Raw genomic sequence first — 12,191 nt, 5'->3', positions numbered from 1 at the left:
ATCGCGAACGCATCCCTGTCAATCTGACATGAAGCTATCGGTCGGTTGCCGGAGTGTTTTGAGAGGGTGAAAAGCAATTCGACGTTCCCGCCTATCCTGACATGGCGTTGTTGACCAGTGGCTTGCCGCGAGCCTGGGTAGTTGGTGGGACTGGAAGATGCACGCCTTCCCGGTCCGCGGAAGGGTGATACACAAAGATCCGTTTCCTCTGCATGGTGGAGGTACGTAAGGAAGATCCTTCTCGACCTAGTCTTGTGCCTCAGGGCCAGGCGCCACAAGCGTGCGTGATGCAGGGTGTGGTCCAAATTCGAGGTGGCCCGTTGTAGTGCTCCTGTAATGGCGGCTGCGGTAGATATAAATACCGTTTTCCCTTCGTGTCAAGACTTCACCATCAAAATCAATCCACTCCACACCATCAATCAGTCACTCTCTTGACAGACACTCGCTTCTCGACTCCAGTCTCTGTCTGACTCTCTACCGACAATCAGGACTGCCATGTGCCTGCGCTCTTCCATCGAAAGGTTCGCTATTCCCTGCATTTACGAGATCGAGGGTATAACCACTATGCCGGTATGTTGTTGTTAGGGATCTAGGATTGATCCACGTCCACAGAATTGACAATGACAGGTACCTGGTCGTCGCTGCCCTGCCTGCCTGGAGCGCGGAGACACCGTATGGGTCATTCCCGGCAAATGCTGCCCACAGTGCGGCACACCTGTCAACTAGACAGGCAATTCTTGTCCCGTATGTTCTCGTCGTGATGCTGTACCCGTCCCACGCTGACTTGCTCATCAGTATGCGGACGCTCAAAAGCTTTCTTCACACTTGGGTCTTAGTTGGCTTCGGATCCATCGGCGAATATTGGTAATGGTTTGAAGGATCTGCTGCATTTCAGCCCGGGCGGAGCATTGTTTGCATTTACTGGCTCGGAGTTAGATGTGGACACATCAGTGGCAGCGCGTGCTTACGACAACATTCGATCTTGTACGATACTGGTTGATAGAGAAACGATTCAGTTCACGCTCTTAGTGTTTGCCTCGCGGATCCTGTTTGCGAATCATTCGAGTGTCTTTGGTGGCCGTAGTAATTTGGTGGCCGTAGTATTGTGCGCGGTTCCTGATCCCGAATACTCAATCGCGTGTTGTCTCATGACCAATTCGAATGGCGCATCTGGAAGCTAGAGGATGGCTGATTTGAGGGCTTCAAAAGTGCGGCTGGAGCAAGCAAGATGTTGAGCCTGAGAGCGGAGGCTGTCGCTTGCGGAGGATACCAGGGCCATGCGGGTGGGAGAAGCTCCAGCTTGGAAATTCGTCCTGAGCCAGCGGGTGGTCTTGACGAGAGGTGCATGATTGATAACAGAGATGTAGGGGAGGTAGCCAGATAAGCCAACGGATAAGTGGCCTGAGCAAGAACGGTGTGAGGGGAGATGTGGTGAGGTCGCCGGCGATGTTTTCCCTTGGTCACGACCCCGAAGGAGCGTCGCGAAGAAAGTGCAGCGACGTAAACAGGTCTGTCCCAAACCGTCATGTAAGCACTATCGCAAAGAGAAGAAACAAGCGCGAGCACAATGCACGTAAATCATGGAGTATAATGTGAGCAACTCGATCTTCACGGGTATCTCTAAACCCAAAACCCATGTACTTGAAGTAAACAAAAAGCAACGTCCTATGCAACTCCAGTCATAAGTTGATGCCCAGAGCGCCTTGCATCGCACCCAATGCTTCAAACGCCAGATGAATATTTTCCAGACCCGGTTCTTATGCAAAATGTGTCATGACGGTCGTAGCAATTGTGATTCCTCCTACTGCCTTCGTCTGGTGGACAAGATTCTGGCCCATAAACCTTCTTTCGTGTCGACAGCCTCGTTCGTATTCTCTCCTGATGGTCGGCGCAGCAACGAGTCCGGGGACGTAGCCTATTTGTACCCTTGTTGTCGCTGTTGGGTTTGACGCTGCTGTTGTGGGCGCTGCTCCAGTGGACGCGGGTTTTGTTGGCGCTGCTGCTGTGTCATGACCCACTTCATCTTGTCTCTTGTCTCTTCTAGTTGCTGCACCAGTCGATCTGCTTCACGCTCCTTCGTTGGGAGTGCCATCTTGAGTTTCTGTGCTTCCTGGACAAGATGGTCCATATCTTTTCTATGTTCCTTCTTGTACTCCTCCATCAAGTTTATGACAGCGCCTTCAGAGCGTACGGTTCGTGACATCTCGTGGTGTAGTTGGTCGCTAACGACTGCTTGCCGCTTGATCCTGTCGGCGTCTTGGAGGCGCTGCTTTCGTAGCTCATTCATGCTCTCGCTTATGTGTCTGATCTTCTTCTCATAGCCCTCGGTCATGCGCTTGAAGCCGTCTCGCGCCGTCTCGAGCTGGGTGTCTGCCAGAGTCTTCATCTCGTACGCGGTGGCCAGCTGGCGCTGAGTCTCTGATCGTGTGTCACCCAGCATCTTGAGAGCCTCTTCTGCCCTCCCCTCTGCCACCTTCCTCCTGTGTACCTCGGCGTCGAGCAAGGCCTTCATCTCCTCCAGCTTCCTATCCTTGCGTTCGATCGCTCGTACGTTTGTCTCTGCGAGCACCTGCAGGTGCTGTAGCTCGGCTCGCGAATCTTCGGCCTTTGTTTTGGCGGCTGCGATGCGTGTGGTCTCATCTTCGCGCGCCGCCTTCTCTGCCCGCAGCTCTCTTCGTAGGCGATCGTTCTCAGAGGTGATCTTATCGATGTACTGAGAGGTCTTGGAGTTGTTCGGTGTGCTTTGCGGGTTGCTGTGCGGATTGGGACGGGCCCACTGGGAGCCCGGCGAGACTGGCGAGACGGGTGCGGCGGCCATGTTAGGATTTTCGACTGCGAGCGGGCCAGAGAAGTTTCGATGCGAAGTGACGGACATGGGTGCGACGGGTGCTTTGTTGCGGTGGGCGTCGTCTCTGGTACCGAAGTCCCCGTTCATGTCACTCCCGCGGCTGTATTTGGCGACAATGCGAAAGTTAAGCTCGGGAAGTACAGGTGCTGATTGTTGCACTCAGATGTCAGCATCGGATGAGTGCTGCGAAGAATGGAACGCGCAGAAATAAGCAAGCGTGGTGTATAAGAGCTGTTTATGCCGCGCTTGAGGTGACGGGTGATGCGAAGCCGTGTGTTTGGGCGCTACTTACCGATCTGGCCTAGTCCCGGCGTTGGTCGTCCCTGCCTCTTGACAGCGGGAAGCGGAAATGGTCGCCATTTTGACGGGCGATCGTCTGGCGCGGACATCTGAAGATTGGTGAGAATCCACATCTTGACAGACATCGTGAATGAAGGAGAAATGCAATGGAAAATACTTGCCAGTCAATGAAACTCAACGAAGGGTACAAAGCAATGCGTTGCTGAGACAGCTGCTCCTCGGGTAACATCCCTATCCAACGAAAAGCAATACTCATTAAACACTATTACCACGACGTACCTTGCTTGCCACCAACGCGTTGGCGCGAGCCGTATCTGCTGCTTGTTAGCATCTTTGTGTAGCCGATGCTGTTCTTGCTGTTGCTCTTGTGAGTTGCTGTGACTGCTTCTGCTGATGCTTCTGCTGGTGCTGAACTGACCTGTAGTTAGTGGTTAGTGGTATTTCGGTGGGCAAGTCTGCATGAGAGAGAAGTTCCTGGTCGCTGCCCAGCTGTTCCTATTCACCTTCACGCAATGCTCATCTCCAGTTGAGTTGATGCTCGACGGTGGACGGACGGCAGCCAATCAGCGTCGAGTAGCCGTTTTCGTCCTGCACGGTGGGGCGGCACCCCAGCAACGAGATTTCTTTCGAGCATTGAGGTGTGCAACTAGCAATCTTTAGAGTTCATTGCATTCTGGCAAAATCCCATCCAGGGATCGCCCACTGCTTTGCGGTGAGAACGCCTTCGCTCCAGACATCAAGGAGCCTCGGCGCCTACGCAAGCCTTGAAACGGCGATCAGTTTCGAGCATCGAGGCACTGCGAACGGCTTCAGGGTTCGTCGCTGGAGGCAGGTAAAACGAGGACTGGAAGTTCATGCGCGCTTAGGTGGGAGACAGTAGAGAACGAGGGTTCACAGATGACCGTGTTCATGGTCGTGACTGGGAGGCGTCTGGTAGTGTTCTCGAATGTTGGGATTTGCACCTGTGATGACATCAACCCCGTGGCTGCAGGCGGATGACTACTCTAAACCCTATCACCAGCACTCAAAGATCGCGACAGTCATAACCCACTTGCAGCCCACGGAGCTTCTTGTGAGTATCCAGTAGTCGCTGATGGAATTTGCGGATTGCTGACTACGAAGTCGGTCTGGCTTGCTGTGAACTTTGTGCTTGTGGCGGCTCGGGGAAGGGCGACCCACTACTGCGGTCAGCACCGCCCTTTTGAGTCCACAAGCACCACGACCAAAAACTATTACGAAGCACAGGTGAAGATCTGCTTCCGTCCGCGAATTATGACCGTGTCATTCAGACATCGGTGAAGCTTGATATGTCAAAATTATGGTGTTGCGTAACTATAAAGCTGCCTGGAGCCAACGATCGACAACGCAGTGTCAGTTCAAGACAACGCCCCAAGAAACACACTACTACCCGGCGTACCTTATCAACCAGTCAAGAACCCATAACTTAAGACGCTCTCCGATTCGCTCGTTATGGGCACCACACGCAAGCGTGTGATTGTCGTTGCCTAAACCCAACCTTATATCAACCCCTGTATTCCAAGCAGCTGCAAGGCAGTGCCTTGCAGCTGTTGATCCAACATGGAAGCTAATTAATCGCACCCCCCTCCTAGCCCAAAACAGCGTGCCGGGGGAATACATCGTCTGCATGCCACCATCCCAGTTCACCAACACTGACCCCAGGTTGTGTATCTAGAACCAGGTATTGACCGTTGTACTAGAAAGGAAAGTGAAAAGAAGAGCATGGGTCTGATGAATGCTGAGCTGGGGAGATCAAACACCGCGAAGGAGCGGCTAACGTCCATGGGGCATAGGGACGATGGGGCTGTAGCTCATGATGCTCGGGTGATGAGGCGAGCAAGCTGAAGGAGAAGAGGGTGTGTATACTCGTTCAAGAACAAATGAAACGGATAACATTCCTTAGTATATACACAAGCCATGCCTTTTAGTCCAATTGCAGCTCTTACACAGTGTAAGGCGACTTCCTCAGATGGTTCTTGTTGAAGGGTTGCTCGCTCTTGATCTCATCATTGGCAAGTGCTTCGAGCTTGCGCTCGTTATCCTCGTATGCAAGCTTCTGGTACTTCTCGATGACGGAGGTCATGGGGACTTGGCTGCCAGCGGGCACGTTGTAGGGAGAGCCAGCGTTCATGATCCTGTACGAAGTCAGCCGCGCCATTGTCTTCAATCGCTCCAGAACAGCACATGTTGACTCTGTTGCCACAGATTGACCGTTCGCTGGGATTCCGTTGCGCCAGTCAGGTCGGTACGTACTCAGGGAACCTCATATCAACGTATTCCTGGGGCCTGGCGTTCATGAACAGCACGCGGTCCTCGCCTGCCTGCTCGACCATGCGTACGTGGATATCGTTTCTCTTCTGGCGCTTCTCCTCTGCCTCAGCGTACTTGTCCATCATGCGGGTGAGGAAGGGTCGGTCGCTGTCGGAGTTCTTGGAAACGAGGTAGAGGCCCATTCCTGCGGGAATCCAAATCGTGGCCCAGAAGAAACCACCTGGTCAATTGAGTTAGCAATTGCACTCATGTACATTTTCGGTGTCGCGCAGCGCTCCGGAGCGCATTGTGGGAGAGCAATGGGTGGGTAGGCGTACGTCCGAGAGATTCGTTCGCGGGGGCAGCGTGGCCGTGGGCGTGCTCATCGTGAGCATAGCGGCGGGACTGGCGCGAGAGAGTGGTACGGCCCGTCCGGGCAGCAGTCACTGCTATCCTGCGAAGCGAGTGCATTGTGTGTGGGGTTGCTGTCGGTGGTCGTGACGGAGCTCGCGATGATGCCCAGCTTCGAATGCGGCACATGCCGAGCGGGCGCTAAGAGCGGATGCAGACTAGTCGTCATCAGTAACACCTTCCTCATCACTCGCAGCAGCCTTGTGCCTCGTCCTCCGCGCATATATAACGATCAGAATTCGCCGCTAAAATGCTGCTTACAGCCAGCCATGACTGGCTTCGAGGACTTGAATGACGATGTACTGTACCTGATCCTCGACTACGTAAGCACCTCTGCAACAGCCCTGATTGGCCACTGACAGCAAGAAGTTGTACCTAGAGCGAGCTTCTGCTCTCCGTAGGTTACGGCTTACTTCTTCACGCTTGAAAGAATTTGCCGAGGCCGTAGCGCACAGGAGTATATCGTTAGTTGACGATGTAGTCCACGATCAATTCACCTACCGACTGGCCGAACGACTGACAGACCCCACTGACAAGTTATGTCACTACGTGCGGGATCTCCTTGTGGTTAACTTCAAGGGGGATGCAGAGAGCTACTGCCTCAACAACATCTTGATCGCGAAATGCCTCGAGCATGTGCAACGGCTAGACTCTTTCAGTTGGGATAGCGACACACCGATACCGGGCAAGACCTTGGACGTGCTGCGGCAACGATTCCCTCGGGCACAGCTTTACGCCAACATCAGGACAATCGATATGAGGCTTCTTTCCACGACACAACTTCATCGACTGGACATCTCGGTCCCGTGTCTAGATCTTTCCAACGAATATAGCATCTCCTTTTTTGGAGTTTTCAAGCAAGCGCTACTCCGTCTTGTCAGCCTTTGCCATTTGGGCATTGACACCCATTATAACGCCAACTTTGGTAAAAGGGAAGGTAGAGCACTGGATCGTCTACAGTTGCCCTTCGAGCCTGGTGATAAACTACCATCACTTGTGTCACTCGCTTTGCGCAGCAAGAGCTATGCTTTCGACACCGACCACTGCAAAATGCTGCATGCCGCCATGGACTGCGATAAGGTCCAGCGCCTGATTATTGGGTCTCCCAATCCCGGCAATTTCTTTCAGGTTTTCAACGGACACTTACCCCGTTTGACACATCTCGACGTCTCCTACACGTCGATTAAGGACGATCCAAGACATCGCCGTCTTGAGTCTTTGTCGATCTTCGTGGCTGGACTTGTATCACTCAAGAGTTTCGTATTCCGCTGTAATAACTTGGATCTGCGCGCAGATTTCGCTAGACTGCTAGCGGTCAGACATGGGCCCACGCTTGTTCGCCTCAGTCTGCAAGCAATACAAGAGAATGTTGAGGGTCCATCTTTCGCCGGCAACATCAGGACGTTTCTCTGGAAGTTCACCGACTTGCAGCTTCTCGACATGGCATTCCCCAGCATTCGAAGCTGCCACCGCTGTCCCGACTGCGAGGACTACCAGTGGGGGGTGAGTCGCCTTCTTAATCCTTTTGGAGTGAAACTGCGTCTAATATATGATAGGAAGCCAAACACTTCTCGTTTGTTCCTCCGCTACCAAGCCTACGAGGCGTTCACCTGTCCATCCGTGCACCCCTCCTGGACCGCTCACTGTACGCATCCATCGACAAGCATGCTCATTGTACCATATGTCACCTCTGGACTACCTTTGTGGAGCATCCAGAGTCGCAACTCGAGACACTGGGCATACGCTTCTGGAGATGGGCAATGAATGGGCGTCAGCCATGTGTCGAAGAGTTGATTTACGATACTGTAAGACTGCGTGGAGAGCTTTCAGTCAAGATTCGGCATCATCGTGAGATACCTGTAGTAATCTACAAAGAAGTCTGGGATCCATGGGATAGACAAAAATTCGTGGCATTCGAGGTCGCCAAGGATAAACGAGAGGCGGGCATACAGATGCTGTAGTGTCCAAATGCTTTATCAGAGTACAAGGACCCTTCGAGATGGGGTTGACTAACTTTCAGAACACAGGAATTTTCATACTGAGGCACCGGACGCTCTTAGGCTCTGCTTAACGCGGCGCGACGATTCTAATACTTCACCTTCAAAGTTGCCTCAGAGATTGTTTCACGGAACCTGGATCGGTCTGAGACATTTGAGGTCGGTGTGTTGTCCGATGACAAGGTTGCTCCGCGCAAGCTCTCCAACAACCGCTGCGCTGTCTTCAGGTGGGAAAATAGGGGCTACCACAATTAAGGCTACCGGAGCAAGCAACAATGAAGAAATTCACTTCACACATAGAACTAGAATCGGAAGCTATCCTTGTAGGGAGCCTGTATATTTCTGTTCATGTGTTGCTGATTAAGACGGCAACGGCGGATGTGGAAGAGAGTAGTATTTCAATGACATGAAAACCTGAATATGCGGTATGAATGCATTTGTCGAGCTCCTATCTAAGTAGTCATTTCATATTAGCGTCTTCTTGATATGACGTTCAAGGATCCGGTTAATCGGTCCCCACTTTCAGCCGGGCTTACCATGTCTGTGGGCGTCGCGTATCGCGGATAGCGTTTACGCGGCTGCCTATCTTGCTAACACTTGCGGGTCTGGACCCCTCTCTGTGATTGTCTACAAACATTAAGACTGTGTCACACAAAATCTTCACCACACTTGCCTTCTAATCCTACCCGCGAACCGCGTTTAGCCAAGGAATGGACGTTGTTCAAGAGATAGACGCTGCACAGAAGCTGCAGTAAGTTGTTGAGATTCTCGCACCATGTATGGTGACTGACTGTGCTCCGACGAGAGCTCCGCAGCCAGCAGAGAGCACTCAGGCGCCAGCACGACTCCGAGATGTGGGCTCTCCTCCAGCGGCAGCGACTTCAAAACGAAAATATTGCCGACAAGCTGTAAGCGATTGTACACACTGCAATAACACGAGCGACAATTAACGTTTCTGCAGCGCCACGTTCAACGAGAAGAACTCTCTATTCTTGTTCAAACTTCCCGCCGAGATCCGCACGATGATCTACGCGTACGCTTTAAGCGATATCGTAATTCGAATTAAGCCTACCAACACAGATCCTGACTGGTGCATTGAACGTAAGTCGACTCGAAAGGCTCTCTTCCTGCCCCGAGTCTGTCGTCAGATCCATCACGAGACCGCCTCGCTCGTGTTCAGCCTGGCTACCTTCCGAATGCCAGTGTACGCACTCGCGCCGTTTGTCGGAAGCATCGGAATCCCCCGAGCCAACAACATTCGTTCTGTGAGTCTTGAGCTACACAAAGGAATCAAATCCAACCGTGGGTATAGTCGGGCGGACTCGGGTTATAGCAGAGATGAAATTGATCAGAAAGAATTGCTCGCTGTCTCGGGTAATTTGAAGGTTCAGGGGAAATTGAACTGTGTTGAGTTTATTCACAATGCCCACATTGAAAACGTCCTTTTGCTATACAGTTCTCCCGCTGTGAAACTATTCTCAATAACACACAAGACTCTACAAGACCCTCGAATAGGGCGCAAATTCGCTGTCGACATCAACCTTGAGGAGATGAAGGGGAGGGATCGCAATCAATGGGTGGAGGAAATCGGTCCCAGGCAATAGTTCTTTTTGTCGAAAGAATCTCGGGGTCTCAGCGATGAGGAAAAAGGCTGGGATATTGGGGATCTTGCATGAGAATTATTGAGCAGATACTGGTCACGACGCAGATGTATGTGGTGCTCAGAACTTTCCGATATTGGGTAACCTTCTGAGTTAGAGAGGACTCGTGCCAAACCATAGGTTCTAGTGTTCCAAATCCGACTTATCATGTGGCCTTCTCAAGTGATCGGCCTATGAAGTGCGCATGCTTTCAGCTTCAGTAGCACATCACGCTTCGGGTCTTGTGTTTTGATAGACACACTCTAGCGACCAGATCCGAGGTGTTGAGATTAACCCAGATCTGAAGATGTGACGCGTCGCTGAGTGCTTACACAGTAACTTTCGGCCGTCCTTCATCGCGGCGCTCAGCTAGCGGTCCCGGTGCGATATACACTCCTCTCAAGTCTAGCTCTAGAAAGGAGCGCGACGCTGCCAGTCCACCTCTGCCTTGCCTGCCACCGAAGCTTCGAAAGAGCATCTACAGGTATGTTCTCGGCGGCTTTCAGGTAAAAGTCACCTGCCCCGCTATTAGAGGACGATCTTGGTTTGTTCACGAGTGACAACTTCTTCTACTTCAGCCGCAGTGACACAAATCATGAATTAAGGAACCACTTACCTACAGAAGGCCGAGGACAGTGGTGCGCATCCATGAGTCCTTCCGATGCTCTGATCGATGGGCTGAGGGGGAAGATCAACCGTGCTTGAGGCCAGTGAATTGACAAACGCGTTGAGAAGAAACGTTCAGCCAGTCAGAATACATACCATAGTCAATGCATTGCGGCGAAGAGTGTAGAATACAAGATCGTCTTATGGCAGTAAAGTTGATGAAAAGAAAGGTCACATTATGAGGAATGCAACTCGACAGGAGATGATCTTTGTAATCAAAAAGTGGAATTGCAGGGGAATATTTATCCCCATTTCTTGTGTGCGACATCTAAGTAGTGATACGTTCTGAAGACATCTAATTGTTCAGTATCACGAGTAGTGAAGCAGCTCCCTGCCCCGGTCATTACAACTGTCACTTCTGATGTCACATTGGAACGAGTGATCACAAGCTTCTTGCAATAGCTCTATGTGAACCACGATCCTTGGTGAAGAGAAGCTACTGGAAATTGCCCTCAAAGATTCTTGCGTGCATGCCTCTTTTACATTTCGGCAATATGTACACCCCCCTCAAACTTTACTCTACGCTCGAACACTGTTGCACCGTCTTCCGTCAAGGAGTTGCTCGTCTTGGTGGAAAGTTTTCTTGGGCAGCCTTGAGTAACTTTGCACTGTCAGCCCATCATAATGTGAAGAGTATAAACGACCGTCTAATCGTCCGAGTCGCCAAGTTCGTGGCTCTATTCATCGTCCAGCGCGTCCCCCTTCACACAGTGTATCCCCCTCCATGGGACTTGAATTAAGTGCGATTTTCAATTCGCACATCTCGGACCCCAAAATCCTTTAAGTACTTGCGGAGCCTTTTAATGTGCTGCTCGGACTTGCTGTCCCACACATTAATGAAAGCCACATACTCTAGGCTTTCCGGGCGAAGCAACTCGGGACCAATGAATATCCCAGGCACGTGGCTGACAGTAAGAGTGCCGATCGCGTTGGCCCTGAGGGGTCCAATACAACCCAGGAACTTTTTGAGCTCGTCTGAGAAAACGGAGAAGTGGTTCAGACAAAAGAAGAGCAAGAATGTCTCCTGATGAAGCTGGCGGCTGACTAGGTGAAGAGCGCAAAGGGATTGGTGCATGTCTTTCCCGCCTACATAGCAACTGCACCTCCACATGAGGGACGAAGTGTGGGGATATACGGTAAACCTAAGGTCGTGGCCGCCAATTGCGTAGGCGTGGATTTTGTTGCACAGCTCTGCAGGGAGGCAGAGAAGGGGCGAGTGCTTCCGGTTGTAGGCGAACCTGTTGCTGGATGTCGGTGAACATTAGGCTTCACCTTGATCAGCTACTCACAGCTTCTGCCGCATCTGCATCCGGTCAATACTCTGCTGATAGTACCAAGTTTTCTCTTCTGCACGAGGTGCACTGCAATATTAGACTAGCTCGATCTCACCTGCGCGTGAGCAGGCACTTACGCGAGCTCTGTGCTTGGGTCCATGCTGGCCGACTCGAGTTTGGTGGACTGTTGTGCGAGGCTTGGTTGTGTTTGGAAGGTGGTCGTACGGTGACGAACAGTGGAAGGGTGGGGAGAGGGCTTTATTTATAGTAGGGCACTAACGCAGAATATGTGGCAATATGTTGGCTGTGAGGGGGGTTCACTTCGCTGAAAATCTCAGTAGCAAGGAGAGTAAGTAGCTCCTTCGCCCTGTTGCTGCTTGTTGCCCGTCTCTGACAAGTGTGCGCATGTGCTGATAGCAAGATTTTCATTTCGACACTGTTCATACATGACGAGCCTTGTGGACGTGAACGGACCAAAAGACGTGCGCAGCTAAGATACTCTAGAGAAGCTGCGTTAGTATAGTTGTTGCAATCTCTTCTTCTTCTCTCTTACTGCGCTCTATTACCTTCATTATTACTGGTTTGTATGTAGCTGTTTTTTAGGGTTTACGTAGCTGCTTCTTTCTACTACGCACCTTCTACCTCTAGGTACCTCTACGTGCCCCTTTCTTCTGCACACCTCATTGTTCTGCACGCCTCGTTCTTCAGCACGCCTCCTCCCTCTACACGCCTCCTCCTTCTACACGCCTCCTTCTACACGCCTTCTTCTTCTACGCACCTCCTTCCC

At 51.7% G+C, this 12,191-nt stretch overlaps 7 protein-coding genes across 7 annotated transcripts; 3 read left to right on the top strand and 4 right to left on the bottom strand.

The window, feature by feature from the left end:
- Positions 1-430: 430 nt before the first annotated feature.
- Positions 431-999, top strand: M421DRAFT_423865 (uncharacterized protein). Its single transcript, XM_033593588.1, has 3 exons — positions 431-570; positions 628-744; positions 796-999. The coding sequence occupies exons 1-2, from the start codon at positions 496-498 to the stop codon at positions 724-726; spliced, it is 174 nt and encodes a 57-aa protein (XP_033445565.1). The 5' UTR covers positions 431-495; the 3' UTR covers positions 727-744; positions 796-999.
- A 573-nt stretch (positions 1,000-1,572) lies between these two features.
- M421DRAFT_423864 (uncharacterized protein) lies at positions 1,573-3,088 on the bottom strand. The gene has a single exon (XM_033593587.1). The coding sequence runs from the start codon at positions 2,933-2,935 to the stop codon at positions 1,916-1,918; it is 1,020 nt and encodes a 339-aa protein (XP_033445564.1). The 5' UTR covers positions 2,936-3,088; the 3' UTR covers positions 1,573-1,915.
- Positions 3,089-4,538: 1,450 nt separating this feature from the next.
- On the bottom strand, positions 4,539-5,038 carry M421DRAFT_423863 (uncharacterized protein). The gene has a single exon (XM_033593586.1). The coding sequence runs from the start codon at positions 4,784-4,786 to the stop codon at positions 4,553-4,555; it is 234 nt and encodes a 77-aa protein (XP_033445563.1). The 5' UTR covers positions 4,787-5,038; the 3' UTR covers positions 4,539-4,552.
- Positions 4,679-5,301, bottom strand: M421DRAFT_423862 (uncharacterized protein). Its single transcript, XM_033593585.1, has one exon. It carries the CDS (start codon positions 5,295-5,297, stop codon positions 5,109-5,111), a length of 189 nt encoding a protein of 62 aa, XP_033445562.1. The 5' UTR covers positions 5,298-5,301; the 3' UTR covers positions 4,679-5,108.
- On the bottom strand, positions 5,215-6,078 carry M421DRAFT_423860 (uncharacterized protein). Its single transcript, XM_033593584.1, has 2 exons — positions 5,755-6,078; positions 5,215-5,657 (listed from the first exon to the last, which is right to left on the bottom strand). The coding sequence occupies exons 1-2, from the start codon at positions 5,885-5,887 to the stop codon at positions 5,404-5,406; spliced, it is 387 nt and encodes a 128-aa protein (XP_033445561.1). The 5' UTR covers positions 5,888-6,078; the 3' UTR covers positions 5,215-5,403.
- M421DRAFT_423859 (uncharacterized protein) lies at positions 6,029-8,267 on the top strand. The gene is made up of 3 exons (XM_033593583.1): positions 6,029-6,150; positions 6,197-7,330; positions 7,384-8,267. The coding sequence occupies exons 1-3, from the start codon at positions 6,097-6,099 to the stop codon at positions 7,786-7,788; spliced, it is 1,593 nt and encodes a 530-aa protein (XP_033445560.1). The 5' UTR covers positions 6,029-6,096; the 3' UTR covers positions 7,789-8,267.
- A 187-nt stretch (positions 8,268-8,454) lies between these two features.
- On the top strand, positions 8,455-9,521 carry M421DRAFT_258957 (uncharacterized protein). Its single transcript, XM_033588669.1, has 3 exons — positions 8,455-8,575; positions 8,632-8,732; positions 8,786-9,521. The coding sequence occupies exons 2-3, from the start codon at positions 8,677-8,679 to the stop codon at positions 9,426-9,428; spliced, it is 699 nt and encodes a 232-aa protein (XP_033445559.1). The 5' UTR covers positions 8,455-8,575; positions 8,632-8,676; the 3' UTR covers positions 9,429-9,521.
- The last annotated feature ends 2,670 nt before the right edge of the window (positions 9,522-12,191 follow it).

This window comes from Didymella exigua (assembly GCF_010094145.1).
Source record: "Didymella exigua CBS 183.55 unplaced genomic scaffold M421scaffold_30, whole genome shotgun sequence".
Lineage (NCBI taxonomy): Eukaryota > Fungi > Ascomycota > Dothideomycetes > Pleosporales > Didymellaceae > Didymella > Didymella exigua.
Note: the sequence above shows the minus strand (reverse complement) of the source record. Positions and strands in the feature narration are given on the sequence as shown.